The following is a 20,427-nucleotide window of genomic DNA, read 5'->3' as shown; positions in this document are numbered from 1 at the left end:
CTGGTTGTATGTATTATTTCTTTCCTCTGAGGTTGCTGTGGTTCATCTGGGGTACTTCAGTTCTGAGGATTAGGCTCTCGTCTCATATGTAGCTTATGCCTTGCACATAGGACATATCCAATATAAAGGCTTTGGTATGGCCACCAGACCTTTCACTCTTTGCAGGATATCTCAAGAGTAAATAATAGTTTAGTGGTGAGAAGTAGGAGACCTACAGTTAAGGTAAGATCTTTCAAAACTGTACTTTTTTCCTCAAGAAAATGTTGCGATAGAGCATTTGAAATGAGGCACATATTGCTGGTCAGCATTTATTTCTCAGTTTGGTTCACAGAATCTGATCTTTGTTTCAGAAAACAGCTAAAAATTTGGCATATAGCAACCACCCACAAGGGCCTGGACAGATGTATTTTTGTACACCTTGCCCGCAATGACGCTTTGCAAGGTAATTCAGAAGATGATGGATGCTAGGCCAGAAATACTACTCGTGTTTTTTTGGCAGAGACAACACTGCTCCTTTCCTGCCTGTTAAGTATGGAAAGTACAAAGGCTGTACTGTTCCCTCAACATGTGAACTTTTTGACTCAAAGCAGGAAGTGACTTGTACACCTCAATCTCAAGACCCTAAATCTGATGACTCAAATTATGTAGCTGATTCCCTTTAGGAACATGTTTTCTGAGGATGTGCTGTCCATCTTTACAGTGGCATAATGGAAGAAAGCCATACCTAGCATAATGGAGAAAATTCTGTTTTTCTTGCCGGGGGGGAGGGGGTGTTGGAATGGGTGCAAGTGTCCAGTCCTCAAATATCCTGACAGACCTTTACAAATCTGGTCTGCCTTTTGCATGCTTCACTGAAATTAATTGTGGGATTTCATCCATTTTAAAAAATGTATTGAAGTGGAAACCTTAGTGAGACACATCCTGTAACAGAGTGCCTTTTGGACGCATTAAAAACATTTTTTATCTTTTACGTTTGCCAGGTTTTTAAAAATAAATACTGCTAATACAGTTATTGAAAATTACCACTTCTGTCTGCTTTATTTTAAAACCGAAACTCTCCTTTGTCATAGTTGTAATTTTTGCTTGCTGTTGAGTTTCACTGAGAGCATGTCTTTAATGTGACGTGGTGGGACTACAGAGGCCACCATTTGTTACTGAAGTGTGGAATTTTTTTGCTGGATCCACATTCTCTGTTCCTAATTCAGCATAAATGTGTACTCCTATTTAAATAATTTCGTATTTCTGTACATGCCTTATGGTTAAAATGCCAAGAAGTTTACCTTGTACTCCAAGGTACTATGAACCACCCGTCTGCCAGCTATACTATAACAAATGTTATGTGGCCATGTAGCCTCCTACTCTGAGCTGCCAAGCAGGGCAGCTGTTGCCTAACTCATTAACACTGAGCACTGATCACCTTGTGGTGTTAATTAATGCTTGTAGTGCATGTTGTCTGGCTGCCTTGTCCCATTCTAGCTAAAAATGCACGAAAAGCAGGCCGCACACAACACTTGTCTTGCTGTAGCTTAATTGTTGTAATGAATTTGCTATACTCAATTAAGCATAGTAGATGTGAGAATTTCATCTAAATTAAAAAAAAAAACTTGTTGATTTTTTTTGTTCAGCTATAAAGATTTTCTCCTATTTTGTTTGTTCTTATTAAGTTTTTTAAGCAATTGCAATCCAACTTGCAAATAATCAAGAAAATCAGTCATTTACACATACAAGCAGTCATTTATCATGTACCCCAACTTGGTCCTGTAATGCTGGACTTGAATTTTTACTAGTGTTGTATTTATGCCTCCCCGTGGCAGTAAACCAGCCTTTATTTATTTTTTTTTTCATATGCTGCACTGTTTTGAGTGGACTGTTTTCTGTCTTAGATGTTTGGCTTCTTTGTGATAAGTACTTGTGTGCAGATGGAAGGACTGTCCACCTAGATTTGCTTAGGTGCAGTCTCAACTGCAGTATTGTTTGGGTAGTGTGGCAGACTGAGGTCAAGCTACTGCTTCTCCACTACAACATCATTTTGTGTATTTGTGTTGTGTGATGTGGAAATTCTACTAGTGTTTGAGTACCTTGTACAAGTGTTTTTGGTCCACACTGCGACATTGAGTCTTTTTTAATAGTTACATTGAGTCTTTTTTAATAGTTACATTGAGTCTTTTTTGATAGTTTCTCTTGGTATTCATTACTGTCCCTCTGCCACCCTTCACCCATTTTTTTCAGATGGTGTTAGAGCTGTGTATAGTAGTGTAGTGTGTGTTTTTGTGTGTGTGTGTGTGTGTGTGTGTGTTTTTGTGTGTGTGTGTGGTTTTTTTTAATGGTTTGTAGGTATTTTAGTTGTAAAACGGTGTGACTGAAGCTTGTACAGGATGTAAGGAACCCACCCTCTCTATTCTGAAATGTATGTTTTACTGAATAATGACCTACTGAGGTATCACAAGCTCTAATATGATGTGACAAACTCATTGAGAACATCTTTGTACCTGGTATGTGTAAAATTGTTTCTGTATGCATTCACACCTTCATGTTTGTGCATAGTTTTTGGAAGGTAAGCATTGACATGCTGGATTCTTTGCTGTGAACTATTATATTACACCCCCAAGCTGTTGGTAAGCACTAAGGGAAAGTATTTTACAACCTTCAGTGTTGTAATAGCTATTGATGTGTAGTGCAGTGGTATGTCACTTTTTTGTCCATTTAATTTTGTATGAGGATTTATTGCAGATGTGTGCAGAATATATTTTATTTACCTGTGTCACCCAGTCTAGTCTGTCTGAAATGAGTCTGTAAATTAATGTGAGTGTGTGAGCACTCTTTTTTCCATCCATTTCTGGTGCTTATTTTATCTTTGTCAGGGTTGGAGGAAGCAGACATGGGTGGAAGACAGACTTTACTTCCACAAGCACTCTCATCTGCATATAGGTATATTACAGACAGTATGCCAGCATGTCTTTGAAATGTGAGAGGAAATGGAAGACTGTGGAGAAGACGTGCATGAACATGAAAACAATGTGTAAAGTTCACAGGGGCAAAGGAAAATAATTTTCTTGGTTGGCGAAAGCCAGGGAACCTTTTTGGCTAGGCTTGTATAGGCCCCAGGGCCGATAGCCAAGTACCTACCTATGAACTCCAAATTGTTATGTTCTTGCACGCTGGCAGTAAATGCTTGCTCTTCAGTCATCTGAGATATGCCTTTCTCTCCATACTTCAGTAAGTACCCTCAGAAGCTATTTCTCCCCTACCCACCATTTTGGTCATATTTTCCATGATGTCACCCGATCCTGCTGCTTTTCATGGTTTTATTTTCCTTGGTACTTTTCATACTTCTAGGGTGTGATGCTTCTAGGTTGTGTTCTTCTTCCTTTTTCGTCAAAGGCTGTGCACAGGTGGTACAACTTTTGCAGAGTTTTCTTCATTTAGAAGCTGCCAGAAATACTTCTTCCATCTGCTTTTGAGCAGATTGTTTCTGACATCCCCTATGAATTGCATCTGATGACTAACTTGATTTTTTGTTGTTGCCTTACATCCTGATAGTACAACTGTATGCCATGTGCTGAGTTCCTTTCCAGAAGCTATTAAGAGTTTTCAAGGCAATTGGAAAAAATATGGAAACATCTGTAAGTAGAAGACAGAGCTGAGATTTAACTGCATGTAGTATTCCAGCAGTAAAAGTACTCTGATTTATTTGCTGTGCAAGTCTCATTATAGCCAATATGATATGTTGACGTATTGTATGTTGCGTAAATATTTGTCCTCAGTATGTAAATGCATGTTGCATGTAAATAGTTGCACAGTGTAGCATAACTATATACAATATTTATTTCAGTTGTAAGACTTCTTTCCATTATTTCCTTAATGTATTTATAGCAGTGACACAAGAACTTCATTCAGCTGAAGGACTTCTTAATTTATATCTTGATGTTATATGAAACAATGGTGCCGTGTACTGAAGGAGTCTTTCTGATATATTCTTATGATAGTATGTAACAGTGATGTCTAGTATACCAATATATTGATGCAAATTGTCATTAACAATTAGTTGTGGTCATGGCTGAAAAGGATTTATGCAGCAGTCCACCTTCCTGGTTAAAGTTAAAATAAATAAATTATGTCCCACTGATCATAGTAGTCAAATAAGACAACAGCATTTTCAGGTTAATTTTAGTATATCTGCGACTATTTTTCATTAAAACTTAAGAAGATTAAAAAACACCTTGTTGTACCAAAATCTCTTTTATAATCATGAAACATCTACTGTGGCCTGTTTTTCCACAGCAGTAAAGTAGACTTTATAGGGAAGTAATGGACCTTCCAAAGGTGAAGAAGCCCTCCGACAGTGGTATCAGTCCTCACACCACCCTTGATTTGTTTTTTATTTCCCTATACTATTAACCTTGTTAGGCATTATTGCTTACATATAGATGGTGCCTTTCTAACTGAAAGTACCTTACAAAATATCAACATAAATGTCACTGTATAAATATTAAAAATAAAACAAATCCATAAAACATTTGTAGTAAAGTTCAACTTTAATGGGTATCTTACAGATACCAGCTCTTTTTAATTTTGTCTTCTTAAAAAAGTCTTTGTAAAAAGTCATTAGACGTTTCCCAAAGGTCACAGAGGGTTGTAAGTTCTCTGTAGCTGGAGTGCAGAGAATAGTTCAGGGCTGGTCCAACAACTGAATAAACATGTAAATCAGCTGACACTAAGTGGAACTTGTACCTCTAACAGCCCTTTGCTGGCTGAGCAGAGATTACTACCTGGCCCTTACGATAGGATTAGGTGTTTGACAATATCAAGGAAAAGCTCATGATGGTCATTGCAGTTACAGAGCAGAACCATTATGTGATCCTGTGTCTTGCATTTGGTTGGTGAAGACAGCAAGGAAATAGTTCTTGATATATCCATCATTACCCTGGCTGTTACATTCTGCACTAGCATCAGATTGCAAAAGTGACTTGCAGGTACCCAGAGAAATAGGGGAGTGAAGTAGTCCAATAGAAGATAAAATTGCATGAATCATTTTTTTATAATTTAGTGCTCGTTAAGAGGTGCAAGATCCTTGATATGTTTCTCAGATGGTAGAAAGAAGATATAATTAGCACTGACACTTGGTCTGGCAGAGTTAACTCTTTTCACAGAATGATCCCAAGATAATGTTTCTTAGATGTCAGACTCAACTGTTTGTTATCCAGTATTACCAGTGGGTGAAATCAAGGAGTCTGACTCGTGTACTATCCTTCACCTTGAGCATTCATTTTCCCTGGTTTTAGTTTCATCCAGTACTACTTTGTCCATCTCAAGTAAGTCTCCAGTGCTTCTAGAATCAGTTGTAGGCTGTTGCTTCCTATTAGGTGACAGGATCTGCCAAATCATGCAAACATTTAAGTCATTGACCCTTAGGTACCAGTTTGACTCAGTCATAGTCCATGTAGGTGCAAACGACCTGAGAACTACCTCCTTGGACTGTATGAAATGGGACATTGTGGATCTCTCGGACTGTGTGACCCAGGCTGGCATGAGCCTAGCATTGAGCAGCATTCTACTGCAAGGATGATGCCACAATATGAACAGAAGATAATTGACTTTTAAGAACTGGCTTAGTTTCTGCTGGCATTCAAAGTAGGTACAATATTTGTTTGTCTCAGAGGATATGGTTGATGGGTGATGCTGCCTTCCCAGGAATGGTCTGCATGTGTCCCTCTCTAGGCGTTTGAATATTGGCTAAAGTCTTGTCCACCCCCATATTACCTTTTATATGCATTGACAATCGTACAAAACGTCCAACATAGCTAAACATAGCCAAGATAATTTAAAGGTGTTATTGTTCACTGCCAACAAGAAACTCCACTCTCTCCAAGCTGTCCTCACCCTGGAGAATGTAGATATCTATACAGTTACTGAGACATGGTTTAAATTTGTGGAGATCACCCTATTAATGTAGGGCATTAATGCCTCCCACATATTTAAACCATGTACTGCACAGGAAGGAACAAAAAGTGAGAGAGTCTCAGTTTGCATCAAACACTAGTACACCACCAGGCTGGTCAAGCAGTGTGATGCTGTTGAACCTCTCCATATCCAACTTACCAAAAGCAAAGTCTCATACCATATCTTGGTAAGCTGTAGATCCCCCTTTATGACCCATGAATCCCATACCACATACTTAAATGCTATGGACACTCTCCCCATTTAACCCAATAACCATATTCATGGGCAACTTTATCCACCTCAGTATAAACTGAGAATCATACACAACCTCAAAACATGCAGGCCCAGAGATTCCAGAACTTTATCAACACAAACACCCAGTAGCCAATACCCCCTACTAGTGGCACTAATATCCTTGACCTAGTCCTCACAAACATGGTAGAATGTTGGAAACCCCCCCCAAGTGTAATGTTCTCATTTGTCAGGTCAGAACATAAAGTTGTCTCTTTTGAAATACAAATTACACCTGATACCCTAGCTAACCATGGAACTTTTAAGAATTATTTTAAGGCTAACTTCCTACTGTTATGTGCTACCGTAGCAAAGTTCCAAACCCTCCCAGCACTGAGAGCACTGCTGCCTATGCAAAACTGTTCACAGAAATCCTGTACAATCATGTAAATAGCTGCAGAAAGACAGCTTTACCTACCCAAAGTAAAAAATAGGGCATCCTCAAAAAACAAACCTCCCTGGTGGAATCCCAGCATCAGTAGATTGTATAACAAATAAAAGAAAGAAAATCATAGCCAAAATTAGGAAGGGCTTTGTCCACCAAAGTGATAGCTACCTCATTATTCTAAACAAGCAACTCAAGGAACTAATAAAGTCTACCAAAGCCAAATCTGAGGTAAAAAATATTGTCCCAGGCAAAGGATAACTACAAGGCTTTCTTCAGCTATATGTGTAACCTTAAAGGCAACAAACAACAGTGTGCTGAACTAATTGTGAACAGAGCCACCTACACTGAGCCTGAGTACATAGCAAATCTTCTATCTGACCAGTTTAGTTCCAGTTTTACTCCCCTCCCCATCACCTTACAGGAAATACCTTGAACCATAACTCCCCAACTATTTCTAGGTAACAGGTCCCCAATGTACATTCTAAGGCCAGGAAGACTGCATATATGGGCCCCAGTAATATCCCAGGATGCCGGCTAAATAGCATGAAACATAACCTATCAGGCCCACTAAAATCATTATTCAGCTATCACCTTCAAGCAGGCTTTGTGCCAAGCAAATGGAGAACTGTAACTGATGAAACCCCTCCTTGTGCAGAGGAATATCTGCAGATCTGAGCAACTACAGATCCACAAGTCTGACTAGTCTCATATGCAAAGACTTGGAAAAATTATCATGAAATGATAAACAATGACGTAGGAAATCTACAGATATTGGATCCAACCCAGTTTGGTTTTGTCAAGGGCAGGTCATGCCTAGTCATTTATTTATTTATTTTACATTTGTTAACTGGGGAAGTCCTACTGGACACAGGTCTATTTTCAGCGGAGGCCTGGGGAGAAAAGCCCCACATAACACTAAGAATTTATACATACAAGAATACAAATAGGCATACATAAGCAAGCATTAACAATTTCTAGGTAGTTTCAATAGTGAATGACGCGTGCAAGAAAAACTTGTTACATATTTTTGTTTTTTTTTTCACTAGAAGAAGGTTACTCGTTCTGTTCAGAACTTTACATTAGTTAAACAGGTTAACTGGCTCTGTAAATGACTTATCATTGGAATAATTGGATCATGACAGACTCCTAGCAACAGTGCAGAGTGTGGATTAACCTGGGGAGTAGCATGAGCAAAGCCAGTTATTTAAGTCATGGGTTTTGAGGAGTTTTTAAATTGGAGATGGGAGGTGATAGAAGTTAACTGGCTTGGGAGTGAGTTCCAGATGTTGGCGATGGAGCAGGCAAAGAGAGACTTCCCTGCTTCATTTTTATGTTTGATGACATTGATGAGATTTTGATTATTGGATCTTAAGGCTGTAGTGGTGGCATAGTGATGAATTAAGTGCTGAAATGCTGGGTTTTTTTCTGGAAGGTAGTAGAGCTTGTGAGCTATTAAGGGTTGAGTAGGAGTAGCTGAGGTAGCTCAAGCCAGTTTAGTTGCTTGAGGGCAAGGCAGTGATGGGATCTGTGAGTGGCATCTGGGGCGAACTTAGTAATCTTGTTATAACAAGATTCCATTTTGCTTAGTTAGCTGTGGCGAAGGTTGGTAAAGATAGGGAAGGCATAAAGGAGAATAGATAGGAGGTGAGTCCTTGCAATAGTGTCTTTGGTATGTTTGGTGATGAACTGTTTATTCCTGTAAAGGAGATCAAGCTTTTTGTTAACTTTCTTTATAGTTTGGGTTATATGTATATCGAATTTCAGATTATTGTCAATTTTAACACCTAGCAGTTTAGTGTGTGTGGTTGGGTTGATTTTTGTATTGTCTTTAGGTGTTATGGTAAAGTTGTTTAGAGGGTGAGATTTTCCAGGACTGAAGAGAATGAGTTCTGTCTTTTTGGGATTAAGAATAAGTCTGATATTAGTGAACCATGATTCTGCAAGGGTAATGTTGTTTTGAGTTATAGTTTGAAGCTGTTTTAGGGTGGTGTCATCTGCATATTGCACTACTGAAGCTGAGGGTGAGGCTGAGGCAGTCTGATTAGTAAAAAGTGAGAACAGCAAAGGACCGAGGATAGACCCTTGAGGGACGCCTGTGGCTACTGGTAGTAGGGGGGACAGTTGGCCTTGCCATAGGACAGCTTCTTGACAGTCTGACAAATAGTTACTGAACCATGATATGGTGGAGGAGCTTATGTAAAGGGTAGATAGAGTCTCTAGGAGTATAGTATGGTTAACCATATCAAAGGCTTTGGATAAGTCTAAGAATATGTAGGATATGAATAGTCCTTTGTTTCTATGATGATTGATGGTGTTAGTGAAAGAGAGTAGTGCTGTGGTAGTGCCATGGGAAGGTCTAATGCCATGCTGTGATTCGGACAGTAGGTCATTTTTTAGAAGGAACTGCACGAGTTGAGAATGAACAACTCTTTCCAATATTTTAGATAGAGGAGATAGAATTGCGATGGGGCGGTAGTTGGTTAGCTCAAGGGATTTACCTCCTTTGTGCAGTGGTATAATATGTGATATTTTCCATGAGTGAGGTACTTTACATTCTGATATTGACCTATTTATTAGGATAGACACTGGATAGGCTATTGCTTCAGATGTTATCTGAAGGAAGTCTGCTGGCAGATTATCAGCTGCCAGTCTGGTTGGTTTAGGTTTTTTGAGGAGTGTAGCAATTGTTTTTGTAGAGACTGGGTGCAGAGAAAAGCTGGAGAGGTAGTTTTGTGTGTTAGAATGGGTTGGGATGTCTGTTGAACTGGGGGTACAAGTACTATTTTGGGTGTTGGCTAGGGCTTGGACTGTTTCTGTAAAAAAATTATTAAATTGGGTGGGAGTGTTTTCATGGTTGTTTGGTAATATAGGGGATGGAGTGGTGGATTTTCCTGGGTGCAGTAAAGTATTTATTGTGGTCCAAAATTGTGGGTTATGAGCATATTTTTCTTGTATGGATTTGTAGTAATTAGGTTTGTCAAGTTTGATGTGTTTTTTGGCTTTGTTCCGGAGTTCTTGATAGTGTTGTGTCAAGGTAGTGGTTTTGTTTTTGTGAAACTGTAGCCAGGCTTTTTCCCTTTCTTTCATTAATATTTTGGTATCTTTAGTTAGCCATGGGGCATAGTTTTGATCCTAATAGTTCTAGAGGGTGTGTGATAGTTTAAGATGTTTAGGAAAGTAGAGTTAAAGTACTGCACAGCTTTGTCTAGAGTTAGTTGTTTTAGGGGAGTCCAATTACAGCATTTTAGTGCACTGATTAATTCAGTAGCTCTAAAGGACTTTTTGTAATGTATTACTCTGAGGATAGGATGTTGAATATGGTGGGATCGGTCCCTGATTAGGTAAGTTGCTTGGTGGTCGCTCAAACTTTCAGGAAAACAACCTGACTGCTGTGCAAGAGTGGGGTCAGATAGCAAAATTCAGCCTAGGATGGACTGGCGTTTGGATGTCTTGTCAATTCTAGTGGGATCAGATATAATTTGGGTGAACCCATGGAGGTTAATGTAGGTGGTGGGGGTTTGGCTGGTGCAGTCAGCCCAGTCAATATTAAAGTCACCTAATGGTATGGTTTCTTGTGGGAGAGAGGTTGACATCCAATTTAGTAGGCTTTCCAGTATAGTGGTGTTATTGCCTGGTGGGATATAACCCCCTGCAATAATTATTTGTTTGCTGGAATTAAGCTTTAATTTGGCAAGAATAAGTTCTACATCTTTGACTTCTTTGGAATTACACTCAAATTGTTCAATATTGAGATGATCTTGGAATAGTATTGCCACACCTCCCCCATTTTTCTTGGACACGGGCAAAATGGTGCATGCTGCCTACCTCGACATGGACAAAACAGTTAACATAGTAACTCACTTGTGCACTTTATAAATTAGGCATAAACCCATATGTCACTTGATGGATAGCAAGCTGACTCATATTTAGGACTCGAGATGTTAGGATACAGAAGGCCACCTCTACAAAGAAGCCAATCACTAGTGGAGTCCCTCAGGGCCCAGCACTGGAGCCTGTCATTTTTGGCATCTACTTCTCTGAAGTCAAGGCCAATGTCAAGGGCCTCTGACTGACCAAGTTTACAGACTGCAAACTAGATGAACTCATAAAATCACCCAAAGACACAAATAGCCTTCAAGAAGGTCTAACACAGACTAATTACCAGTGCCAGAGCCAAGTTCTAAAACTCGGTGCAAAGAAATCCATAATAGTATGTTTTGGAAAGCCAACCACCCTTGGAAATTACCACATTGATAAAGCACCCACTAAGACTAAACCCAGAGGTCAGAAATTTGGGTACACATGGAGAGATTAACCTGGCCTTTGACCATCATATGTCTATACCAGTGAGAGAATCATTCAGTGTTGCACAACTTACAAGCAAGGATGTCATTGTTCTGCTGTACTTGGCCCTCATCAGACCAATGATTGAGTGCAGTACATCATGTGGTATATATAACTGATCAAGCATTTGCAATAACTAGAGTGTCCCTGTAGGTTCCTCATAAAACAAACACAAAAAGTAAACAAAATATCCTGTGCCTCCAAGCCGATCTAGACCTGGCATACAAAACGTCATCTGACCCCACTCTGATGGACCTGCTGCACATCCATAAAACAAATGGCATCAGAAATAAATGATCTATAGACTTGAACCTTGTCTGCAACATAAGAAGCACATGCTGGAGGAACAAGTATGTTTCTCAGAGACTACCCCTTCTCTGCAATAGACTTCCCATCCATGTGAAGCAGAGTTCTTCAGTAATCAAATTCAAGCATAAGTTGGACCATTGGGTGGGAAATCAAACATTTTATCCCAGGCCTGGCACCTATGCCTCTTATGGACAGAGGCAGCCTGTAAATGCTGGACTACCCATTGGCCAAACTTATACTCAACCCGTAAAATTACCCTAAGGTTTCAAATCATGTCAGATACATTTGGTAAAGCATGGCTAGGATTAAAAAGGCCTCTAGAGCTGCTAATGTAATAATCACCTATGAACTAATCATGGACTGAAATTAAACTTAAGCTTTGATAGCACTTGTTGATACAGTAGTATCTTTATTTTGCATGGTAGTATGAAACAAAATGATTGCTCATACTAATGTCAGAAACAAACTAAAAAAATATCAGACTGTTAGATCAGCTTGCTGCATGAAGGAATGTGTGTGGTGCAGTGATGTTTTTAGACATGCACACTACAGAAGCAGAAACTGCTCAGTGGAATAAGTGACTTTGTGTTACTGTTAGATGACCGAGGAAGTGGGTAGAGCCCAAAGAGTTTACCTTGACTGTGTACTGTATAGACAAATGTTAACTATAAATACATTCATTCTCCTGTAGTAATGCACTGGAAATGTAAATATTTAAGAATCTTTGTCATTACTGTCCCTTTTGCTTTCTCCACAGCCATCGCTTAGAATACTTTAACGATTTTAATTTAAAGACCTTAATGGGAGACGGCTGGAATCTGCCCAAGTCAGATTTGTGGACATCAGCAGTAAACAACAATGCTGACTAAAGGAAAGCTATTGTACTATTACAAACTAGCAGCTGCGGAGCACCACAGTGTTTGCCTGATGAAGCTTTTAGCATGCAGTTTATAATTAACAGTCTTTTAAACATACATTGTAAAATGTTGTATTTCAAATGAAAATTCATATATCACATTGAAAAAAAAGATACAAAGTGGGTAGGAGATAAACATTAATTGGTGAAGTACAAAATTGCCTTTGTCTTTTAAGTAACTGGCTTCTTTAGACATAAAATAATGTTAGGTGATGTTTGTCTATTGGTTTAAAGCAAGCTGTTAATGAGAATTTTCTTATCTTTTTACGCTTTCTTTTCTGTATTACTTAGCCATGGACGTATTACATAGATTTATGATTTATGGCTCTTTTCTTAAAGTTTAAGGCACTGTAATTGCCTCAATATTTTCTTTTTTCATTTTAAGTATGGTGTTATCTCTGAGATGCAATCAAATGTTAACATTGTTTTTGAAGGGTCTTACTCTGAGAGCATTCCTAGGTAGATACAAGTTTCTGGCTCTCAGGCAGGTGGTATGCAGTTCTTTTCTCTGACAGCACTAATGGATAATTTTTATCCTATAGATACTGGCACCCATATGATATCAGCCACACAGTATTGTTTCACTTTTTGTCTAAAATGTACTACCACAAATGAAGTCAGTCTATTCTTAGCAGTCAAGGTGATGCGTGTGTGTGTTTTGCTATTCACTTTGTCATATCTAAGAAGCCATCCATGTGTCCTTGCATTTGTCAGATTCCTTGTAAAGATAGTCATCCTCTGTGACTCTTCTGCTTAGGCTAAATCTGTAACACCTTGTCTGTGTAGGATTCATTCAGTTCAGTCTCTCCATAAGGCACAGTTAACAGAGCAACTCCTCTGCAGTGGATTGCTTCATATTGAGTCATTTAGCCAAAACAGAATCCAAAGTCAGATCTTATGGCATAGAGGGATGAAGCCCTGACTAATGCATAGACGCTTAATAGAGCTTGCATTGAAGTGAAGGATAGGCACCCCTACCCTGTGGTGGAAGTAGGGCAGAGGTAGCCATGCAGTGTCATAGTCCATTTGAAGGGGGCATTCAGTGATGCAAATGTGTGGCCTTGAGCAGGTGTTAGGTTCATTAAGCCTCCACCTGGTGGCAGCCTTCAACTTGAGTGCATGGAAGTATGCACTTGTATGGAGAAGGTGTCATGGGCTTCCATAGTGATGCAGATAACATCTCCTTCCACCTGTGGGTGGAGAGGTTAGGCCTTACCAAAACAAAAAACTCAAAACTCATTGTTGAGGTGCCACAGATGGTATAAAATACCCTCATAGATGCCTGAATGAAAACACTCTGAATATCTTTTGCCCTAATCCTAGGTGAAATCTCTGGACAAGTGAATGAATTAGCCATGTTTGATTTTGGGGTGCGGGAGGACTTGATGATCTGCAGACATATGGACCATAATCAAATAGTAAAAAAAAAAAAAGGCAAGAGCAATCACTTCCTTTACTAAAAGTTTATCTTGGGCATCACAGGTATCACAGAGAGAAATCATGTCACTGGAAGCAAGAGCCATGACAGGAGTAGCTATAACAACATTCTATAATAAAAAAGGTCTGTTTCTCCACCAGAATTTTATTCATGTGTCAGGTCATATGCCTAGCAAGTAAGGATGGTTAATGGCTTTATCTCTTCCATGGTAACTTTTAGTTGTCTAGGAGTTGATTAATTATTCTTCTCCACCAGTTCCTGTTTCACTGACTGCTGATGGCCTTTAAGCCTCAGCTGTAAGCATTTCATTGACTGATAATGTACTTGAGGACAGTTTTCAGTCTTTTTGTTCAGACTGTATCTCTCTTTCTCTCTTGTACTGAGCTGTACTTGTTATCCAGGACACTGAGGGGAAGGCTACAGTAAGCCTACAGACCCCTGCAATGTCTGTGTGAGACTGCTGACCACAAAAGAGCCTGTGCTATGATTAGAAAAACTCAAAGCTGGATCTACCATATACTCAGGTCCTTAAATGAATCTGCAGTTTCAATTACTGTGTGCTGTAGTAAATATTCACCTTTCAGTTTGTGTCTGAAATCTCATATGCTTAGTTTGTGATGTATTTATCAGCATATTATTCTCCTGTGCCCAAATTGTGAATTTTTTCAAGTTCTTTTGCAGACATGCCTTGTCTGTAACACATGTAATCAGTTTACCCATTTTCAAGTCATCTGCCTACAGACTGTAGAACACCTCATGAAAAAGATAGATCTGAAAGATGCTGCCTAAACAAGTATGAGCTCAGGACAGAGCCCAGTGGGACATCCTGACTAGAACCTCAAATTTCACCTATCTAATTGCTGTGTGATGCTTGACATGTCCTATTTGTAAGCCATGCAGCTTGTCCAGCTTGTCAAGAATATGTAATACCTAGTTGTTCTAATTTATTGATCAGTGTTTTGTGTATGACCCTATCAAATGCTGAAATTAAATCTATATAAATTACCTCAAAGCACTTATTTCCTCTGTGACCAGTATGATCATATTCGGTATCCTGAGGAAATGTAGTAACTTATGCTTACTGACTGTTCACTGCTTCTACCATTCAGTAATACAACCTGAGGCCAGTCATGATACATTAGTAGGCCCGTAACTTATGCTGTGGCCTCCTGTAAAACACACATACATACACGTGAGCGCAAGTGCACATACGCGCATGCACACACACACACACACACTCTTAAAGATCCCACCCTTCAGCCCACGAACAAGCACCCACTCTTTCTCCTCTCAAACGTAATGCAAATCCACATACCTCACTCAAGAGCCATCAGGAGAGCAGGCGTAAACCTATAAGGCCCACTAAGTCTGCTTTTGCAGAATGAAATGTTTTAGCTTAGGTGATTTTTTAGTTAGGAATGACGACTCTATACTCACTAGACTGGACAAGAACAGGGGGACTGTAAGCTGCTTCATTGGATTCGGGATCCAGGATGTCATAAGGGCCCTTAAACCAAATAAATATGACAGCGACCTACTGATGTCCATTGTGAGGTAGAATAACTTGTGATGCTTCACTCAGCAGGATATGCCAAGTGAGTAATTCTTTAAATTGTCAGCTTACCAGAATGTCGACTTGCGTAACAGAGAGACAACAAACAGCGAAAGTTTAAAACAGTGAACTCCCAGAAAAGTGAATTGCACCTCCGGGAAACTAACCACTTGGTCACCATTAATGACCACAACATCATAAACAACTGAAACCCACAGAAGTCGGGGCTTTGCCCCCCACACCCTCTACCTAAATATACCAACTTCGAGATCACAGTACAGTGGATAAAAGGGCAAAAGTCACCATGGTGGCCAAGTGGTTAGTTTCCCGGAGGCAAAAATCACTGTTCTGGGAGTTTACTGTGTTAAAACTTTGCTGTTGTTATCTCTCTGTTATGCAAGTCGACATTCTGGTAAGTCAACGATTTCAATGGGAACTGCCAAGAGACATGATCAAACTTACTGTGCATGTTTTAGAGGAAGGAAGGACACGGGTCTTGAATAGTGTCTTGCCTTAACTATGAATGATGACTAGATATCAAGACAAGATGATTGGCTAAGTACTTGATGTCATTCTAAGGAGATCCAGTATGTGTCAGCTTGGGATTTAATAGTTAATACGTCTTCCTGTTTCACTAAAATGGCTTTCACCTCTCTTATCAAGGCTTCTGCACACTGGCTAAAGCATTTGCTGCTCCCATATTGCCTTTTTTAAGTACAGTTCCCATACTGGACATTCTAACATAGTAAAGTCAAACTATTTGAATGGCATCATGGTGGTACTAAGTGTAGGAGTTAAAATTGAAAGATGACAGATCGTGAGGCCTTCCTGCAAACTGAACACATTCATATTTGTGTAGTTACTAAGGTGTGGTTTCAGTACGACAGCATTCCCTTTGTACCAGGGTTTAATGCCTAACATGCCTTCAGACTCTTGGGTAACTGTGAAGGAATATGTTTATTTGTTAGAAATGCCACCGTTTCACATCTAATTTTCCACAACCATAATTTGAGGCTTCTGGAGTTCCGCAGCACCCTTAAGAAACCCAGCTGTTGCTTCATTGCTAGCTACAAATCCCCACCAGTGTCTTCCAGATATCATGGAAATTACCTTAATGCCATTGAGGTATTAAATATCAAACTTAGCCTAACATCTTCTTACTAGGGGACTTTAATTAGTCAAGCATTGATTATCACACTTCACTGTCTAAAAATGGATATGCTTAGTATTTTCCTGACTTTAATACCAATGCACTTGAGCAAAATTTAAAACTACGTACTAGAGGCTGTAGTATCCTCAAACTAGACATTACCAATGGAGTTTCTACGTGTACTCCACCTGTATGTCTTAATCCTTGGTTAAATCTGACCATATATCTGTCATCTTCTCTGTCAGGCCTAGTGACACTACACTACTACTAAATGAGACTTTCTTTAGAGATGTATTCAGGGCAAACCTACTTCAGCTTGTAGAACATCTATGAACATTTTCCAAATCTTAAAATTTGTAATTTGTGTGTAATTACCTTGTGTACATGTGGAGCTTTTCTACAGGGACCTCTGCTGAAAATGGGCTACTTAGTCCAGTCAGACTTCCCCAGTAAACAGAAGTGAAATAAATTGTTTGTTTGTGTCTTTCGGCTTTTCCCGGTTAGGGGTCGCCACAGCGGAACTCCGGTCCACTAATGATTGGCAGTAGAGTTTTACGTACTGGCTTGTTGGGCCTAACTCACAACCTTCAACGAAGGAACGCCCATTCATGCATGTCGCTACACAGAAGACGCTCTGAGAATCGAACGGGCAACGTCTGTGAGGCGACAATGCTACCGCAGCACCACCACTGCAGTTAAACAAAAGTGAAATAAATAAAAATAAATAAATAAACAATCCCCACAGAATGTTGAGAAGTCTGCCAGATTTGCTTCTGACATTTAACAGCATTTTCACAGCACCTTAGAGAAGCCAGTAACCGTCCACTCTAAATATAATGATAAATTCAGGAATAATCTCTCTGCTGGAATTTTTATATTAGTAAACTGTTTATAACAAAAGAAGGAAAATAATGAAACATTACAAGAAGTGCCCATTCCTGTACCTCAAGACCATACTAAAACAAGCCAGCAAGGAACTTAAGAGCCCTGATAATGTAAAGCAGAGAACAAGCTTAAGACCACTACAGATACAAAAAAAAAAAACTACAAATCTTTCTTCCCTTGAGTCCGTAAATTAATGAATAATGTCCAGCAATGCACTGAGCCCATCCATAGTAATATTACACATTCTGATTCCAAGAATATACCAGTACCTTAGTTGACAATTGTTGATCACACTGTCCCTAAAAATTTAGTTTCTCCTGAAGTCACCTTGGAACAAGTGTTAGAATTCAATTCAAAGACTAAAAATAAAAGTTGGGACTAAACACCATACTATGCTATGTTATCATTAATTCCAAGTATGTATTATCTGAACCCCTCGTTCATAGGTATATACTTGTCTAACGGCCACGAGATCCTTTGTAAGTCTAGCCATGCAGTCCAACCCAGTTGTGTTCCTATGTGTCATGGGCATTTATTAGGAAGGGGTACGTTAGTTAGGAAGTTTCTAGAGGTTATGTGGGGGGGTATGCTTGTTTGTGCATTACTGTATTCCTCTGTGTATGAGAGACAAGGGGGTCAGACCCTGGGTGAATTTCCAATTTCCCATCCATTGGTCAAGGTTACTCTTAAATAGAGTTAGGGATGAGGTTTGCTTCAAATGGATGGCGAGCCTGTTCCAGAGCATTGAGATCCTCTGAGACACATGTTTATCTTGCCATCGTGTCTTATTTATATCCCAAGCAAAATTTAAATACTTAGATCTAGTGGATCTGTTGCCATTGGTTAAATTGTTCAACCTCAGCCTAGCCATAAGGTTTGTGTCTGATGCCTGGAGAACAGCCACTGTGACTCCCCTACACAAGGGCAGACCCCGTACCGATTCTAGTAATTATAGACCTATCAGTCTCACCAGCCTTATATTCAAAGGCATGGAACGTGTCATAGCAGAACTCATTTATGTGGATGTAGCAACTTAACTGATCTAGACCCCTGACCCCTCGTAGTTTGGTTTTGTGAAAGGAAGGTCTAGCTCCTGAACCTGGCAAGATTCTTTGAAATTGTTACAAAGACTGTGTTACAGTGGTCACTCCACATTCTCACCTTATGTTGATCTGGCCAAGTCTTTTGTTACAATCCCCTAATATGGTATTATTGAAAAATTAGACAAATTTAATGTAATCCCACACTTTGTCCATTGGCTTGCAGGTTGGCTGTCCAACAGATCCCAAGTTGTAGTAATTGCTGGTACCTTCTTGAAGTGTAAAATTGTAACCAGTGGGATACCACAGGGGATTAGAGCTGGGCCCTCTCCTGTTTGGCATTTATTTTTCAGGTATCCAAGCCAATATTTCAGAGGTATAGTTGACCGAGTATGCTGATGACTTGCAAGCTGGGCACGCTCTACACATTCATTGATACCAAACAACCCCAACAAGGACAGGAGTATATGTGTTCCAGGTGTATCAAAAGCTGTCTCAAGCTAAATACAAAAAAGTGTAACATAGCAGCATTCAGCAAAAAAGTTGCTTCCACCTCATGTTATAAGTAGTACGCCTCTTCAGACAGACATTGCCATAAAGAGACCTGCGTACTTATGTGGACAACACTCTCTCATCTGGCAGTCATGTCTCCACCATAATCAGGAAATCCTTCTAGATGACCCTGATAATATCCAGGGGAATATCTTCAAAATCTTTAAAAGACATCCTACCTTTGTACTATTTTCTGTTGTAAGACCCATTAACAAGTACAGTGACTCCTGTGATATGCCTTCAGCCTATTCCATCAGATTACCATTTCTCCTTATACTCAGGAACATGCAAGCTGCTGTAGGTGACCTGTGTCTTCTCCCTTTTTCAAGACATGAAATACCTGACCTCTTATTTTTTCGCAAAATCAGTGATTTTTATAAACACCCACCCTATGGATCTAAATCTGCACCAGCAATAAACAAGACTCACTAGGGGGGTGTGTTCCTAACTCAGTGTATTTAGAGCTTGTGGTATAAGCAACCACCAAACAAAGTATTACCTTGGCTGCCTTTAAGGCTAGTTTTGATGACTGGTGGGTAGACATAAATTTACATCAGTGTTATGTACTTCCCTGCTTGACTTGGGAGGTGAACACTATTAGGTGATTCAAAAAACTGATGCAAACTTTTTAGTGTGTCTGCTTAAAGGTACTTATGGCTAGGTATTGTATAGTCTCTGTAATCACATGCTAGTGCTGTTCCTTTGTTTCTATGTTCAGTTTTTAGGTTATGATATTTTGACACCATTAATGTCCTTATGGAAGATGTGCAAGCAGCTCAGAAGTCAACAGCATAGATGTTCTTCCTTATCCCTTTTGCAGTATTCATTACATGTGGGATCTTCTGCCAAGGATAGAACAATGTCCAGTCAGTATACCAAAGCCTTTACATCTGCCCATTGTCATATGTCAGCCTTATGCTCTCTTTACAGATGTAATGCATAAAGCAGACGTATGCATGCTCAGTTCTCAGAACTTATTTGCCACCAGTCCAGACATCATGCTTGAATGTCTGTCTGAACATCTTCCACTGAGCTGGTTTCTGCCAAGCCATTTACAGATAAGTGTCCCTTTGAGATTGCTTCTTTTCCTTTTTTCTCTGTGTTTACTGGGTATTCATGCCATCCAGGAAGGGAAAGTGTCACCGTGGGAGGCAGAATACCTATAAAGATAGACACGAGAAATGCCTGTTCTGCTTAGGTGATATGCATACCTAGTGTACCATTTTTCAGTCTTTTCTTTCAAAAATCTTTGCTGCTGTCTATCTTCCTTGTCCATTTACCTGGAGAACCAGTGTCTTAAGGTTTTGACCTATGGTACCGTGGCCGAATCAGCCGATCCTGAGGTACAGACACCTTTTAAAAAGAGTCAGAAAAAAGGGAGTGCTACACCATAGATGTAAAAACAACTAAACTTTAATAACAAAACAAAAAACAGGATAAGCGCTTTCGGCGTGTGTCTTCTTCAGATCCTGCTGGCAAATGCTAAAATCAACTTATTTAAAAAACAATTAAGAACAATTAAGCAAGCAATTCAGTCATAACCATCACACGAATAACATTTTTTTTCGAGTATTGAATGTGTTATTCATTTTGTTTTCATCAAAATTTTTATTTTGAGTTGA

The 20,427-nt window shown here is 39.5% G+C and overlaps 1 protein-coding gene across 2 annotated transcripts in view; it reads left to right on the top strand.

Moving 5' to 3' along the window:
* Positions 1 to 12,542, top strand: part of CCHR2.PART0H4orf33 (chromosome chr2.part0 C4orf33 homolog) — a 313,948-nt gene extending 301,406 nt beyond the window's left edge. Inside the window, exons 6-7 of one of the 2 annotated variants that reach the window (XM_044061670.1) lie at positions 3,541 to 3,623; positions 12,030 to 12,110. In XM_044061670.1, coding sequence (XP_043917605.1) covers positions 3,541 to 3,623; positions 12,030 to 12,040 — 94 coding nt within the window. In that variant the 3' untranslated portion in view covers positions 12,041 to 12,110. Of the gene's footprint in view, positions 1 to 3,540; positions 3,624 to 12,029 lie in introns of both variants that reach the window. The other variant, XM_044061669.1, reaches the window with a different exon arrangement.
* The last annotated feature ends 7,885 nt before the right edge of the window (positions 12,543 to 20,427 follow it).

This window comes from Protopterus annectens, chromosome 2.part0 (assembly GCF_019279795.1).
Source record: "Protopterus annectens isolate FY-2018-M chromosome 2.part0, PAN1.0, whole genome shotgun sequence".
Classification (NCBI taxonomy): Eukaryota; Metazoa; Chordata; order Ceratodontiformes; family Protopteridae; genus Protopterus; species Protopterus annectens.
The sequence above is the reverse complement of the archived record's forward strand: the minus strand, read 5'-3'. Positions and strand labels throughout refer to the sequence as shown.